This window comes from Maniola hyperantus, chromosome 13 (genome assembly GCF_902806685.2).
Source record: "Maniola hyperantus chromosome 13, iAphHyp1.2, whole genome shotgun sequence".
Taxonomy (NCBI): Eukaryota; Metazoa; Arthropoda; class Insecta; order Lepidoptera; family Nymphalidae; genus Maniola; species Maniola hyperantus.
In genome coordinates, this window is record NC_048548.1 from 9,562,135 (window position 1) to 9,578,321 (window position 16,187).

The window sequence follows — 16,187 nt, forward strand, 5'->3', positions numbered from 1 at the left end:
CAAAACATCTGAAAAAGTAGTAACATAAAATATGCAATATATTATTGTATTATCTATACTTATTGTACTTATTTACTTAATCTCTATAATATATATATAAAAATGAATCACTGAATGTGTTGCTAAGCGCAAATTTCGAGAACAGCTGAACCGATTTCGCTAATTCTTTTTTTATAATATTCCTTGAAGTACGAGGATGGTTTTTATGGAATTGCCCGAAATCGACTAGGCGGTAAGACGTTCGCTGGGGCAGCTAGTAAAATATAAAAAAACCATAGTCATTAAAGTTCAAAATAATATCTAATGTTGTACCTACGTACCTACACTTAATTACAAAACAAAAAATGTACAGAATTAGTAGTCAATAATCCTTACCAATATTATAAATGCAAAAGTATGTCAGGCTGTCTGTCTGCTAGCTTTTCACAGTCAATTTGTGTAACCGTTTATGATAAAAGTTAGAAGGTACAGAGAAGCTTGCATCCAGGTAAGGACATAGGCTACTTTTGCCTCGGAAAATCAAACAGTTCCCATGGGATTCTTTAAAACGCTAAACCAACGTAGACAAAGTGGCGGGCATCATCTATTTGGTGAAGAGATAGCTTGCATCGGAGACGGTTGTAGGCTACTTTTATCACGGAAAATTGGACTTCTCACGGGATTTCTAAAATGGTTTTTTGGATGATATCCACGTGGACGAAATCGCAGGAATTATTTAGTATCATGATAAAATACCTAATGTACTAATGGAGCAAAGAGTTTGACTCGTTTAAGAGATTTGTGTTAGATTACAAGTGAGCTGATTTTAAACTTACCGAATTGCTCACATCCGAACACACATCGAGATCTCCGTGGCATTTTCCCTGCACAAATCTATCGACAGAAAATCTTTTCACAAAGCAAAAACAAGTCCGTAATCCGTAGCCGTGGTCAATCGTTCAGGCATGAATCGAGTCCGTAAATCAATCCTTAGGTAGTTATCGAGGTGGTTAAAGGAAACACAGAGTCCAGTAAACAAAGCAGGGTCAGATAAATTTATCAGAAATAGAAATATTTAGAACCGCACAAACAACAATACACGAAAACATGAAAAGTTTTAAACTTCAACGGTGACCAGGGTTGCCAGATATTTACCAATTGAATTCGCCCGTTTTTTTTTTTTTTTTAATAGATATAGCGAGCAAGCGAGCAGGCGGGTCACCTGATGTTAAGTGATTACCGCCGCCCATGAACATTTGCAGCACCAGAGGAGCCGCCGATGCGTTGCCGGCCTTTAGGAATTTGTTTTAGGATTTTGCCTGCTGAGTAGCCTAAAATCGCCCGTTTCTATCTTCCAGGGGCCCTACCGCGGTTGTTTGACAGCTACAATGTTACGATCACAATCATCTCTGATTGGTTAATGCTCGCTCACTATTGGCTACAATGCATTGTTGCAACAAGGATTGCACAAATTCAGCCAATCAGAACAATTGAGATTGTAATAATGATTGATACCGGTTTTAGACAATCGCCCTACTGGTAGCCTAAATGGTTACTGGTAGCCAATCGGGATTTTTGGGCGCCGATTGGCCCGCCGAGGTAGCCTAAATGGCGGTAATTCGCCTAATCTGGCACCACTGACGGTGACTGTGGCTGTCCAAATGTTTGTAATTTAAAATTACAACAATGTGCCCGCCATCTATTTACGTCTTTTATTAACTGTTATCTATTTGTTTAGCCGTACTCGCGCTTAGATGGCACCACAAGCGAATTTCAATTTGCGATTTTTTAATGTTCTGGAGTTGCACCCCTATGGTGAGAACCACAGCTAGCGCTAGCGGATCCACAGAATACATTGACTCCAAGGAGCGGATCAAGCGGATCACATCACAAACATAGAGATTTCAAATCACAGAATTTTATGGCAACAATTAGGTATTCATCTTGTCATGTTGTGTTTTAAAAAAAAGTTAGTGAACAAAAATGGTGGTCACAAGTTAAGGAATTTAAAACAATATAAAAATGAAATGATAGTAACCCACTGTAATGTGTATGTAATTGAATTATAATTAAAATGTCTACTCCAGTGTCGAATCGTAAATATGGAGCCCAAAAAATTCGACTTACAAGTAAGTACCTTTCACTAGTTTCTGTTCCGAAAACTTGGTGTGAATTTGGAATTTTAGTATGATTGTCACTCCCTAATTAACGTGATTATTTTTGTTTTAGTATTGTGCGCAAGGAATTTAGTGCGGAGGGATTTATTTCGTAAGTCTTTTAACACTTTTTTGCTAAATTAACTTCAGTGGTAATTTTATAAGGAAGCTAAGCATTGGCTAATTTTACAGGAAGTCATGCAATCATATGATAATACAATAATATTTTTGTAAAGTATAAGGAGTTTTTACAAATAGCAAAATTGAGGACAGTATATGAGGAATTTCGTTTAAGCTTCAAATAATGTTTTGCAGCTGCTGCTAAGTGCAGTTAATAAAATGCGAATATCCAAAATATACAACAAGGATGTTGTATATTTTGGATATTTGCATTTTATTAACTAATTACTTAACAGCTATTCATTGTATCATTGTACTTGTGAAGCAAAGTGTAAACTAAAGTAGAATAGAAAAGTTTATTTAAATAAACTCTTACAAAAGTGGTTTTGAATTAGTTTTGAGTGGAAGTGAATCTACCAGTTTTGGAATGCCCTTACTGAGCAGAAACAGCAAAAATTATATGCTTGAGTTTTGTGGTGTACAGTAAATATATGGAATATAATATATGTCTTTTTGCAAATTGTGCTAGGGACCCTGAAGAAAGTTTGCAAAACCGGTATCTCAGGGTCCCCGCTCTTCCTCTGTCACATATATAAATAAGAGACTGCAGTTGCTCTTTATTACATAAAACTTCTAAGCAAAACTTTTAGTGAAACTTGGCATAGATATTCCTTTTTGACTCAAATAATGGCTTAAGCTTAATCTTTATCATTTTTGTACTAAAAATAACGTTTGCATAATCAATACCCATAATAAATGCGTGTTTATTTGTTGATTTGTCCTTTAATTACATTGCAATGGAGTAACAGATCAGTGCGAGTTTTTGTATGTTTAAAAACCTGGAGAGTGACATAGACTACTTTTTATCCCGTAAAATAAAACCGCTCCTACAGGATATTAAAAACCCAAATCCATACAAACTCGCTGGCTAATCAGCTTGTCAATAATAGTTATAAAATTATGATAATCATATTGAGTCCAAGTAACTGCTTTTATCTTTATTAGATAAAAATTTCAATGACATGCTCCAGATTTTTCGGATATTGTTTTGATAATTAGAACAATACTAGCTGATGCAAACAGTTTCATCTGTGGGAATTTATGTTTTCAAAAATCCTATGTGATGCCTTTGGTCTTAGACAAAAAGTAACCTATGTCACTCTTCTAGTAGTATACCTAAGCTAAAAACTCTTTGATTTTTTAGTCCATTGTGGTGTGATTGAAGAACAAACAAACACATTTTCACATTTATAACATGGTTAGTGAAGTCTGTGTCAACAAAATGCAAATCATAATCTCTAAAAAGACGTATTTAAAACAAGTGCAGTGTTTAGAAAGTTTAGCTTATTAACTAATTAGGTTACCTGCACTATTAAAGCACTACTTATGTAATATTCATTATAAAAAAATATCTGTGATAGACAAATAGACTGCAACAGAGGTGATTCTTCTAAGGTCTTTAATTTAACTTATAATAATAAATCTGGTATGAGCTAATACCATTTCTATTTAGTAGTTAATATACAGTATCAACCTTTAGAAAGAGATTTCGACTTCATAGAGCGTTGTGTCTGTCACTCATACCTATGTGACATTTTGTCGGTCTCAACGACAAAGACAACACTCTACGAAACCGCTATCTCTTTCTAAAGGTTGATGTAAAATATTTATTGCTGGTTACTACTGTAAAAGAAAATGTTTGTATGTCATCAAATGAATATTATACAATTTAAAAAGTTCACATGACATAACAAACAATTACTTCTTAGAAAATACAAAAAGTGTACCTAAACAATGAGATAATTTTTTGTGGATTCTAAGAAATGTAGGTTATTTTATAATCATTCTCATTTTTATAAAACTATAATAATTACTTGAATAATTATACTGTTATGAACAACAATTATATAGTATATACTTATAACTTTACCTACTATTATTATAGTTATCCATACTAATATTATAAATGCGAAAGTGTGTCTCTGTCTGCATGCTAAAACCTAAATCCACAAGTCGCAGACATCATCTAGTAAAGTAATAAATATTTGATTGGACTGCAAGGCTTACATGATATACTTTGTCTGTCTGTCCTCACTCTTATTTTAGTTGAATTTTCTGTTTTTCTAGGACTACCGGATCCATTTGCAAAAATATCTGTGGACGGCAGTGGCCAAGTGTACTCCACAAATGCTGTAAAAGCAACTCTCGACCCAAAGTGGAATACACATTATGATCTATATTTAACTAAGGGTGATGGTATTACAATCAGGTATGTTAGCTATGCATTTATAATAACTTTATCATGATCAATCCATCACCGGCTCACTAGAGAGCACAGGTCTCCTCCCGATATGAGAAGGGTTTGGCCATAGTCCACCACGCTGGCCAAGTGCTGATTGGCAGACTTCACACACCTTTGAGAACATTATGGAGAACTGCCAGGCTTTCAGGTTTCCTCACGACGTTTTCCTTTACTGCTAAGGCTAGTGATATTTAATTTCTTAAAATGCACATAACTCTGAAAAGTTAGAAGTGCATGCCTGGGATCGAGCCTCCAACCGCCCGAATAGAAGGCGGACGTCGTAAGCACTAGACTATCACAGCTTTATTTTAGGGATAAATTACAGAATTATTGGGATTCAAACAATATTCTTGTTTTCTGCAATTAGAGCAGTTTGCTTGTTGCAAATGAAACCATCAGTTGGCTTGTTGCAAATGAAAACATGGCCAGCGTGGTAGACTATGGCCAAACCCTTCTCACTCTGCGAGGAAACCAGTGCTCTGTAGTGAGCCAGCAATGGGGATGGGATATTATATAAGTAAAGTTTGTAAGTTTGTTTGCAGGGGGTAATCTCTGGAACTACTGAACCGATTTAAAAAATTCTTGCACCAGTACAAAGCTACATTATTCCTAAGTAACATAGGCTATGTTTTATTTTCACAATAATAAGAGATCCTTACTAAAATTGTAATAAGCTACCTGTGCGAAGCTGGGACGGGTAACGGCAGGTTGCTTATTGTATTTGGCCATGAATTTTGAATGGTACCACTAAGGCCCATGAAGTGTGCACAATGCATCAGATGATTCCCTTTGTTCTAATGTCTAATTACTTTTCAGTGTATGGAATCAGCGTAAAGTCCACAAACGCCAGGGTTCCGGTTTCCTTGGTTGTGTTCGAATTCAGCCATCTACAGTGCACAAATTAAAAGATACTGGATGTGAGTTTTCAATATATTTTACACTATATACAGGGTGTAACCAAAACGCAGCAAAAACTTAGCGTTATTGTTCCAATCCCATACCAATAACCATTTGCCTCATTCTGTAGTTTTAGTGATTTAGTATTTTTAAAACTCATAATGAGAATTGAGACAATATATGATAAGGGTTCCTTTTGAGGTATGGAATCAAAAAAAACAGTAACTTAACATTTGGAGCTCTCTTATATTGTCACCATTTGTCCATTAATATTTCTTAATGTTGCTTTTACCCATTCCCTTTCAGATCAATGCCTTGAACTTAGTGAGGACAGTTCTGGAGAGACATGTGGTGTTCGTGGTCAGGTCATAGTTTCCCTCTTGTCTCGAGATGGCGCCCGAGGGGAACCGGCGTCAGCGGCCGGAGAAGGGTCGCCTTTGGCTGTAGTGGGTCCTGCCGGTGAAGTACGGACCCCGAGAGACCCTCCTGTTAATTCCAATGTGGCAAACTTACCATTACCACAGCATTGGGAAGAGAGGAGATGCAGCAATAGTGGAAGGTAAGGTATCCAGATGTTTATAATATCTGCAGTTGTGCAATAAATAATAATAAACCAACATCATACCAGTTCTATGGCACTTAACTCTTTAATTTGCTGGGATAAAATGTAGCCTATATCCGCCTCCTATCTATTTACCTTTCATCCAAATCTGTCAAACACATGGGCAGTAAAAAGGTAACAGACAAGACAGACAGACACATTTATAATATTGAGAAGGTAACAAACAGATATAGTTGCTTTCTCTTTCTTATTTTCTTTCAACATTCTTTCACTGATATAAAGCTACATTATCCCCCGAGTGTAGGCTATAAATTATATCACGAACGAAGTCGCGGGAACAAGCTAGGGATTCTTTTAATAGTAATTAAAAGAATTACATGCCATAATCTCGTCAAAAATAAAATAATAAAATGTTATCCACATTTATATATTATAATAATATATAACAATTAATATAATAAAAATAATTTCTAGGATATACTACGTGAACCACGCTCTCCGGCAGACGCAATGGGAGCGGCCGGTGGAGTCTCAACCCGCGTCGCCCCCGCCAACCACGCCCCCCACCACCCCCACCCCCTCCCCCGCACCCACCAGCCCTGTCACACCCCTCTCACCCACGTCGCCCACCTCCCCCGTCACACCCACTTCACCCGCATCACCAGTGTCTGAAAATGATGTTAGCCATGCTGCTTCTATTTCATTAAGGTATACCTTTATTAAATAGAGAGAGAGAGAGAGAGAGTGTTTAACATCTTAATATACGTTAAATGTAATTCTTCCTATATTTTTGAAGTCATAACTTCTATAGACTACCAACTACCCGCGGCGACCGTTAGAATCTGTGATTTATATGGAAGTCGTCGTGTCTAGAGAAACACAACTCCTTGGATAGTCTGTTATAAAAATTGGTTAGTCGCGGCGTTAGTGCGGCCACCAATCATCATCATCATCAACCAATAGACGTCCACTGCTGGACATAGGTCTCTTGTAGGGACTTCTACACGCCACGAGGTCGCCATTCCAGCACCTTGGGACCCCAACGTCTATCGGTTGTACGAACTATGTGCCCTGCCCATTGCCACTTCAGCTTCGCAACCCGTTGAGCTATGTCGGCCACCAATCACGCAAACTCAATCGCCTGAACCTAACCAATGCGGCCGGTCATTACGTGACGTAGCCGCGACTCGCTGGCTTGTCGCCTCTGCAGTGCAGAGTGCCACCTATTTTTTCGCGTCGCCGTCGCGTCGCTGTCGCTGGTGCGGTGCGGCCTTGGCCTTAGGATGCGTTGGGCAATTTTGGGATGGGTAAAAACTTCAGTGACTTTATTAAGGTTTGATTGAAGTGTCAAGTATGCTTTCGGTAGTCGGAGTACCTTCTAACAGCTCTTAATTTTTTTCATAGTGTTATGAAAAGAAGGAGAAACAATCATAAAAGTAAATTATTTAGTGAGTTATCTGAGAGAGATGTATTTTGTTTGATTTAGACCGGAGCCTCAGCCACAGACCGCAGCAAGAACTCGACAGCCGAGCACACCATCGTCGCCCTCCACTGGGACACCCGTAGTCGTAGCTGCCACTGATCTACCGCCTGGATATGGTATGACAAACCTCAATACCCAGCTTTCAAGGATTGTCTACCCTATTTTTCATTGTACTGACATAAACCTTTTGATATACTGACTTTTGCAACCTTATAAAACTACTTGGGCTAATTTTGTCTGAGCGAAACAAGAACTCGACCCCCATAGTCGTAGCTATCACTGATCTACCCCCCTGGATATGGTAAGGCGAACTAGAAACCTCAATATGACAACTGTCGGGCATTGCTTACATTTCCTTTGTACTGACATAATTCAATTAACCAAAACGGTCGATGTACATTACTTTCGGCCGCGTACTGTACATCATACGTTGACGGTTTCTGTAAAGCAAAACTTTATTTTAACAGAAATGCGAACAACAGCCCAAGGACAAGTTTACTTCTACAACAGTGTAACGGGTGCATCAACATGGCACGACCCGCGTGTGCCTCAACACTTGCGACACTGCGCAGCCGCGGCCGGCCCGCTGCCGCCTGGCTGGGAGATGAGACACGCGCCCTCCGGCCGACCATACTTCGTGGACCACAACAACCGCACCACGCAGTTCACTGACCCCCGTTTGGCTCTATCAGCTCGACTGGTGAGTTTTCTAGCTAAAGAGCGCATTAACATGGCATGAACCACAGGTACCACAACACTAAGTGCAAGTACACATTAGGCGCTCGGCGTTTCATTCAGCGGGCGTTGGTAGCGTACATACACAGCGCTTAACACGGCGTTTTACGAGCGCGGTCAAGGTATCCATACTGGCTCAGTTCGAAAATGGACGTCGATGTGATTGCTTATGTGTGGCTCCTATACCATCGCTATAATCTGGATAGCTAAGCTATTCCAATGATACTCAAATCTCTGTTTCCATTATAGTTTTATAACCTTTTACATTTTTCAGACACCGCCATTAGATGCAGTTCCCCCAGTACCTGCCAGTCCCCCCACCGCCGCACCAGTGTCGCCCCCCGCGTCCATCGAACCGCCCGACGCCGATGCTCTGCCGAAATACAAACGAGACTTAGCCGCCAAAGCGAGGGTCCTACGTGCAGAGTTACAGGCCTTGCAACCGCAGACTGGCCACTGTCGAATCGAGGTATGCCGAATGTTTGTTTTGATGAACTATTATATCACATTTCTTTTCATTTATTTTATTTAGTGGCTTTTAGTAAGTTGTTTTAGCTTCAGCTCTTTTATTTATATATGCTGTGGTCAAGTAAAGATGTCTTAAGTACTTGTTAGATTCGATGGGATTTTTATATGGATTTAAATGAAATTAGTCTTTCATAATATTAACCCCACTACCTAGGTTTAGCTGGATGGTCTTTCTTAAATATTAATCATTTAAACATAATATGGACTTTGACGACCTCCCTGGCGCAGTGGTGAGCGCTGTGGTCTTAATAGTGGGAGGTCCCGGGTTCGATTCCTGGCAGGGGTTTGGAATTTTATAATTTCTAAATTTCTAGTCTGGTCTGGTGGGAGGCTTCGACCGTGGCTAGTTACCACCCTACCGGCAAAGCCGTGCCGCCAAGCGATTTAGCGTTCCGGTCAGATGCCGTGTAGAAACCAAAGGGGTATGGGTTTAATAAAAACTACCATACCCCTTCCAGGTTAGCCCGCTATCATCTTAGACTGCATCATCACTTACCACCAGGTGAGATTGCAGTCAAGGGCTAACTTGTATCTGACTAAAAAAAAAATGTTCTACCACATAAGCGTAAAGCTTGTACTAGAGTTTGTTTGCTTTCACAACATTCCTTTCTGATATAAAAGTTAAAGTACACCTTAATAGTACAATCTTGTGAGGTTACACTCTTATCTAATAGTATTTTTCATTATGTTACAATTTATCGTAGGTATCACGTAACGAAGTACTGGAGGAATCGTACCGGCTCGTGATGAAGCTACGAGGCAAGGAGTTGCGCAAACGATTGCTCGTCAAGTTCCGCGGCGAAGAGGGACTGGACTATGGTGGCGTTGCGAGAGAATGGTTGCATTTACTGGGGAGAGAGCTGTTCAACCCACACTATGGACTATTCCAGTATGCGAATGCTGGGGACGATAGATATTCGTTACAGATTAATGCGGACTCAGGGGTAAGTGTGTTTATTATCATAGTAAATGATAGATCATACTCAAGTTCTATAGCGAAGAGGGATTAGACAATGGCGGCGTTGCGAGAGTGTGGTTGCATTTACTGGAGGGAGTCAGCTGTTTAATTGTTAAAATTATATTAATTTCCTATTGAACCAATAACTGTACCGAAATATTCTGCCCAATAAAATTGTGTCCCTGAAATACAATGGCTCAGTAAAATTATGGGCATTCATTAATCAGTGAAATTCCGACAGGGAAATATTTTAAAAAATTCGCTCAGTAAAGTTCTTGCCCGGAAATACTTCGCCCAGTTTAATTATCTGCCATATTATAACTTTACTCACTAAAATTTTAGCACAAAATTATTGTGCTCTATAATAGTAGATGCATCCGGCTATTCGAAAGTACTTGTAAAAGTTTATTCGAATAAAAAAGATTTTTATTTTTTTAAATAATTATAAGCCTATAAAAAATAAGCCTCAGCAACGGGTAAAGGAGTGGACTGCAAAACCGAAAAGGTTGGCGGTTCAAATCCCGCCCGTTGCACTATTGTCGTACCTACTCCTATCACAAGCTTGACGCTTAGTTGGAGGGGAAAGGGGAATATTAGTCATTTAACATGGCTAATATTCTTTTTTTAAAAATTAGGTATTGCGCAAAATATTTTACTGAGCACAGAAATCATTTTTCTCAGGATAATTATGGAATGAAAATAGTTTGCCTAATCGTGCATCGTTTTTGTTTCAGGTGAACCCTGAGCATCTATCATACTTCCACTTCGCGGGCCGCATCCTGGGCGTAGCGTTGTTTCACGGACACCAGCTCGACGCCGCGTTCACTGCGCCCTTCTACAAGCAACTATTAGGGAGACCAATCACCTTGAGAGATATAAGGGACGTAGATCCGGAACTGCATCGGTCTCTGTCTTGGATGCTGTGAGTGTTATTTTTGTTTTTAATTTATAGACTACTAGCTGATGCCCGCGACTTCGTCTGTGTGGTTTTACATTTACTACTCTTTAATTTTTCGGGATAAAAAGTAGCCTATATGTTAATCCAGGGTATAATCTATCTCAATTCCAAATTTCATCCAAATCCGTTCAGCCGTTTTTGCGTGATTGAGTAACAAACATCCAAACATCCACACTTTCACATTTGTAATATCTCTCTATAATCAGACTTGCTGGCTGGCTCGACGCAGCCTAAGATGAAAATGCGCTTGCCTAAAAGATGCTGGAAGGTTGTTCCATATCCTATTAGTTATTTTTCAACAAGTTAGTACCAGTGGAATATAAATTGATAATTTTGTATTGTACAACATAATCTAAGTTTAACTATTTAAACAGACAACTGAACTTTTTTTAATAAAATAGTTATGTGATGTAAACAGGTGATTACAACTCACGTAAAGAAATTTGATTCATAGTACAAAGTAAGCACAGCCCCATTAGTTGTTTCTAACCTCTCCTCCTAATGTGCTATCCGTAAATCATACTTCCATACTAATATTATAAATGCCTTTCGCGTGTCTGTCTGTCTGCCCGTCTGTCTGTCTGCTAGCTTTTCACGGCCCATCCGTTGTAACTGATTTGATACAGAACAATGAAATTTAGTACAGAGATAGCTTGCAACTGTGGGAAAGACATAGGCTACTCTTGATCCCAGAAAATCAAAGAGTTCCCACGGGATTTTACAAAACCTAAATCCACGCAGACGAAGTCGCGGCTTCTAGCCACTAATATCAGACAAACATTTGAACTTCTTTCAATTATCTATCTATACTAATATTATAAAGAGGTAATGTCGTTAAGTTTGTTTGTAGGGGGTAATCTCTGGAACTACTGAACCGATTTTGAAAATTCTTTCACCAATAGAAAGCTACATTATTCCTGAGTGACATAGGCTATTATATACACGCGGGCAAAGCCGCGGGGATCAGCTAGTTATTTATATATTGTAATTTCAGGGATAACAGCATAGCCGGTGTAATAGACACGACATTCTCCGTCGAGTGTTCATCGTTCGGTGCGGTGCGGAGTGTGGAGCTGAGGCCTGGCGGGACTAACGAGACAGTTACTGATACTAACAAGCGTGATTATGTGAGACTGTACGTAGCACATCGATTCACTAGAGGCGCCGAGCGCCAATGGCTCGCTTTACAACGCGGCCTCGCAGACATCATTCCACCACAACTCCTCAGACCGCTTTCCCCTCGAGACCTTCAGCCGTTACTAGCAGGAAGAGCGGACCTCGACCCGGCTGATTGGCGCCGACACACGCGGCTCAAACACGTCAACCCAGACGCTCCAATAGTCGGCTGGTTCTGGGAAATAGTCGAAGAGTTCGACGCTGAAATGCGAGCGAGACTCCTACAATTCGTCACTGGCTCCAGACGCGTTCCGCTCGCAGGATTCCGCGCTTTACAAGGCTCGACAGGCGCTGCCGCTCCTAGGCTATTCACGTTGCATCTAGTAGCCGACGCCTCCCCAGATTCGCTTCCAAAAGCACATACCTGCTTCAATCGTCTCGATCTACCCCCTTATCCGAGCAAAGAAAGGCTGCACGACAAACTTAAACAGGCAGTCCTTGAAACTGCCGGGTTTGCTGTTGAATGATATTATTACTATTTTTTTTATTTTGTGTTCTACATTGTATGTAGCTAATTAGCTATATTATTTATAGGCTGTAGTTTTTTTACCACAGCTGTACCAATTGGATGGTGTTACACTATCAATACCGTATCGCGATCCGGGTATTGCAGGATTTCAAGTACATCTGGGGGCTGGATTGCGGTAGAATGACAGCTACAATGCCACGATCGCAATCACCTCTGATTAGTTGACGCTCGCTCACTATTGGTTACAATGCATTGTTGCAGCAAGAATACCATAAATTCAGCCATTCACAACAATAGGGTATTTGACAGGAAAATATAGGATTTATTGAAGGCATCCATATTGAATATGCATTTTGGAAACCAGCTTTTTAGTCAGTCAAGAAAAATACGTAGTATTTTAAAAGAAAATGATTGTTTTGTCTACTTTAGTCACGTGATTGGCCGAGTGGTTGATGACGTCAAATGCTCGTGAACAGTTACTTGTATACTAGTGAGTGTAGGCAACAATCAAAGTTTACGAGCGGGTGATGTCAGTTTTAAAAACCTGTCAAATACCCTATTGAGATTGTAATAATGATTGATCCAGTTTTTCCGCAATCGATCAGCTGGATATATTGATACTATCAATACCACCAATATTTCCTCGATTCAGGATCGCGTATCGCGTGAAACTTTTGATAGTGTTAGGTCCCATTAATTTAAATGGGAGGTGTATGTGGAACATAAGCAATTTTTGAGACTGACAGAAATGAGACACAGAACGACATGACAGAATAGATATGCTATTTAGGTATTGTAACTTCGAAATCAAATTATGACGCATACCAGCTATGTTACAAGTTTTATAGATGATCTATTTCTTCATTTATGTTGAGTAGTTACTGCATAGAGATGTATATAAAAGAGGTGTACTTCCATTATTTTAACGTTTAATATACTTGTTATAATATTTCTTATCGGTATTGTGAGGTATTACAATATAAATTATCTAATTGTGTTCAAACAATAGGTATTCAAAAATGTATTATCCATATTTACATTTGATATGTAGCACAACTCTATCGTACTAAAAAGATAAAGTATAATTATTATTAATATGCTCAAAAGATTGTACGATTTCCATAATATCTTAGTTTTAAGATCTATAATCGAAAAAATCATTATTATGTTTTTAGATATTTTGGTGTGAGACCTTTATTTTATTCGGTTAAACTAAAATCATACATCACCGCACCATTAAATTTACAACATTCTTGTGTATATTGAAAATTATGTATTCAATAAAAAATATGATAGTGGTATACCAAATTCATATTGCCAATTAATTGATTCATAATTTTGTAATGATACTTGCTGAATTAAGTTTAATTATTTTATCATTTGTGCTTATTAATGTAATGATAAGGTTTGAACACGATTGTGATTGCATTTTTATTAAAATACACTTAAATTATTTTGACAAAAACTGGTTCACATAATATTAAGGTTGCAAATGGCACAGTAATTATTTTATTTAATATATTTCGTACATTTTAGCAGTTTCAGTACAAAATCACAAGAGAATAGAGATAGGTTTTCCTGATATTAAACTGATTCGAATTTGATATTCATTCAATTCTTTATCTGCATAAATGTGATGTGGGGTATATGTGCCTATAGATATTACTGTACGCGGCAGAAAATAATGTACATCGGCCTTTAGAATGACCTTTCGGCTTTGTAGAGCGTTGTCTCTGTCACTCATACCTATATGAAGTTTAGTCAGTCTAAACGACAGAGACAATGCTCTACAAAACCGCTATCTCCTTCTAAAGGTCGATGTACATTATTTTCTGCCACGTACTGTACAAAGTTTTGATAATTAATTGGATTTGATTTATTAGGTAATTGCTCATAAGGTGCCTTATTATTTGAAGTAACAGGAATTATATTATTCATGTATATAAATATCACCATCACCTGTAATATGTAAACGCTTTTACGATCTAACTGATGAATTTATTCATAAATAATTATTTAATTGCATTAACATTATACAATATTTTAAAAATAGGTCATAATTATACGATTGTAACATAATTGTAATTTTAAGAGGTGATTGATGATGCAAGTCAAAATACAATATTTATAACAAGGAAGAGTGCCTTTTACCTTTTAAATAACAATAGTGATAGCTTTAGAAATGTATGACTGTTAGCAATATAGAATGATTAACGGTAATAAACTATAATATTTTTGCACATTCATTTTATTTTTATTTTCGTGAACCTTATTCAAAACAAGTCCGTAAAAAATGACTCCTCACCGTAGATAGAGTAATAAAGGTAGATACAGGAACGTTTGCTTTCTCATTCACACTAAAAAGAGCACAGATAAAGTTACTAATGTGATAAACAGAGACGCAGCTAACCTATTTTTTGCCCCTTATAATATAACTGGTATTTTTCAAGAATACAAATAGAAACATACAAGGAATGCAACTTTAGTTGCAAAACAAACAGAATTCGTGGCGTAATTGTATTTCTCATTAGTTATTTACTTGTTTTCACATAAAAAACGTTTAATACAAACATTGTTGATCGGTTAATACAAATATTGACTACTAAACAATGGTAATAATTGTCGCGTTATTCATCGTTACGTCGTGCTATCGCTATCTCATACGCGGTTACACTGTACTTCAATCTACCTTTATTACTCTATCTACGCTCCTCACGCACCATTTCAACATGGGTCAACTGTCATGTCTAAAGTACGGTTCGGTTCACCTAAAATAAGGACTAAAATCGTACTTTTGACATGAACACAACGATAAAATAGTGGGAGAGAAATCATTTTTTAAAAGTTAAAAGCTTTTATTTAACTTGCAATGTATCGTTTGTTCGGGTAGAATGAAAAAAATAATTTTTATAGTAAGATAACTAACTAGGTATACCTACAAAGTGTGGTATCGTTTGAAAGGACCTGTACATTCTAAAACAGATTTTTATTTATTTTTATGCATAATAGTTTTTGATTTATCGTGCGAAATGTCGAAAAAATACGACTGTAGCACGGAACCCTCAGTGCGCGAGCCTGACTCGCACTTGGCCGGTTTTTTTACTCTACAAAATTACCAGAACCAGAAATAGTGAATAGCTTAGTGCATAGAGTAGGATGTAATCCAAATTCTTTGATAATAGTCTTTTAAATGCTTTTAAATCATCTTTAAATAGTGAGGTGATATGTACATCTCTCTAGTATATAGTAGATAATCTATGTGTACATCTCAAAGAATTTCTAAGTACTACTTCGTATGGTACATCTATATTATCGTGTATCTGTGATATTATCTAATATCTATGGTATAGTATGCGACCATCGTATAGTAGGTACCTACTTCACTTCCAACTTTGTATGCGACAAGGCCACAGACCAGTAATCCGGAGACAAGGCTATCTTGGCGCGTGGCGAAAATCGGAACTAACGTCGCCGTCAAGTGTTCCCTTTGTTCTAGTTTGAATTTTCTAAGATTTTAGCCATTGTTCTCCAACAGCGCTCCCCTGTCATTGTCATTCAAGTGCCAAGAGAGCCTTGTCGCACTGTACTTGTTACATACGGGAGAGTACGGAATGCATGTTTCTCTATAGTCTAAGTTTTGCTGAGATGTGGACGATGTGGATGTTTTGGAAAGCAGATGGCAACACTGAGCGTCACTCGTCCATCACTCGTCGATTTCGTGATTTCGAGTATCCTCAAGCCTATACCTATGTTATTGGTCTGTGATTTCGAGTCATTCGGCTGGTTCCAATACATCCTACTCTATGGCTGGTTCGGCCGCTGCATATGATCCTAGTTCCTACTCTATGTTCGGCTGCATTCGGC

General features: G+C 38.2%; 1 protein-coding gene across 1 annotated transcript; it reads left to right on the top strand.

The window, feature by feature from the left end:
- Positions 1-1,920: 1,920 nt before the first annotated feature.
- Positions 1,921-14,567, top strand: Smurf (SMAD specific E3 ubiquitin protein ligase). Its single transcript, XM_034974970.2, has 12 exons — positions 1,921-2,108; positions 2,209-2,247; positions 4,383-4,524; positions 5,374-5,474; positions 5,761-6,013; positions 6,491-6,724; positions 7,503-7,615; positions 7,967-8,199; positions 8,509-8,703; positions 9,467-9,706; positions 10,455-10,642; positions 11,673-14,567. The coding sequence occupies exons 1-12, from the start codon at positions 2,054-2,056 to the stop codon at positions 12,319-12,321; spliced, it is 2,442 nt and encodes an 813-aa protein (XP_034830861.1). The 5' UTR covers positions 1,921-2,053; the 3' UTR covers positions 12,322-14,567.
- Positions 14,568-16,187: the final 1,620 nt, after the last annotated feature.

Bases quoted from the DNA above. Each gene is read 5' to 3' on its own strand.
- Smurf (XM_034974970.2), top strand. From the start codon at position 2,054: ATGTCTACTCCAGTGTCGAATCGTAAATATGGAGCCCAAAAAATTCGA. The intron at 7,616-7,966 runs GTATGACAAACC...TTATTTTAACAG, and splicing joins TGATCTACCGCCTGGATATG to AAATGCGAACAACAGCCCAA. The intron at 8,704-9,466 runs GTATGCCGAATG...AATTTATCGTAG, and splicing joins CTGGCCACTGTCGAATCGAG to GTATCACGTAACGAAGTACT.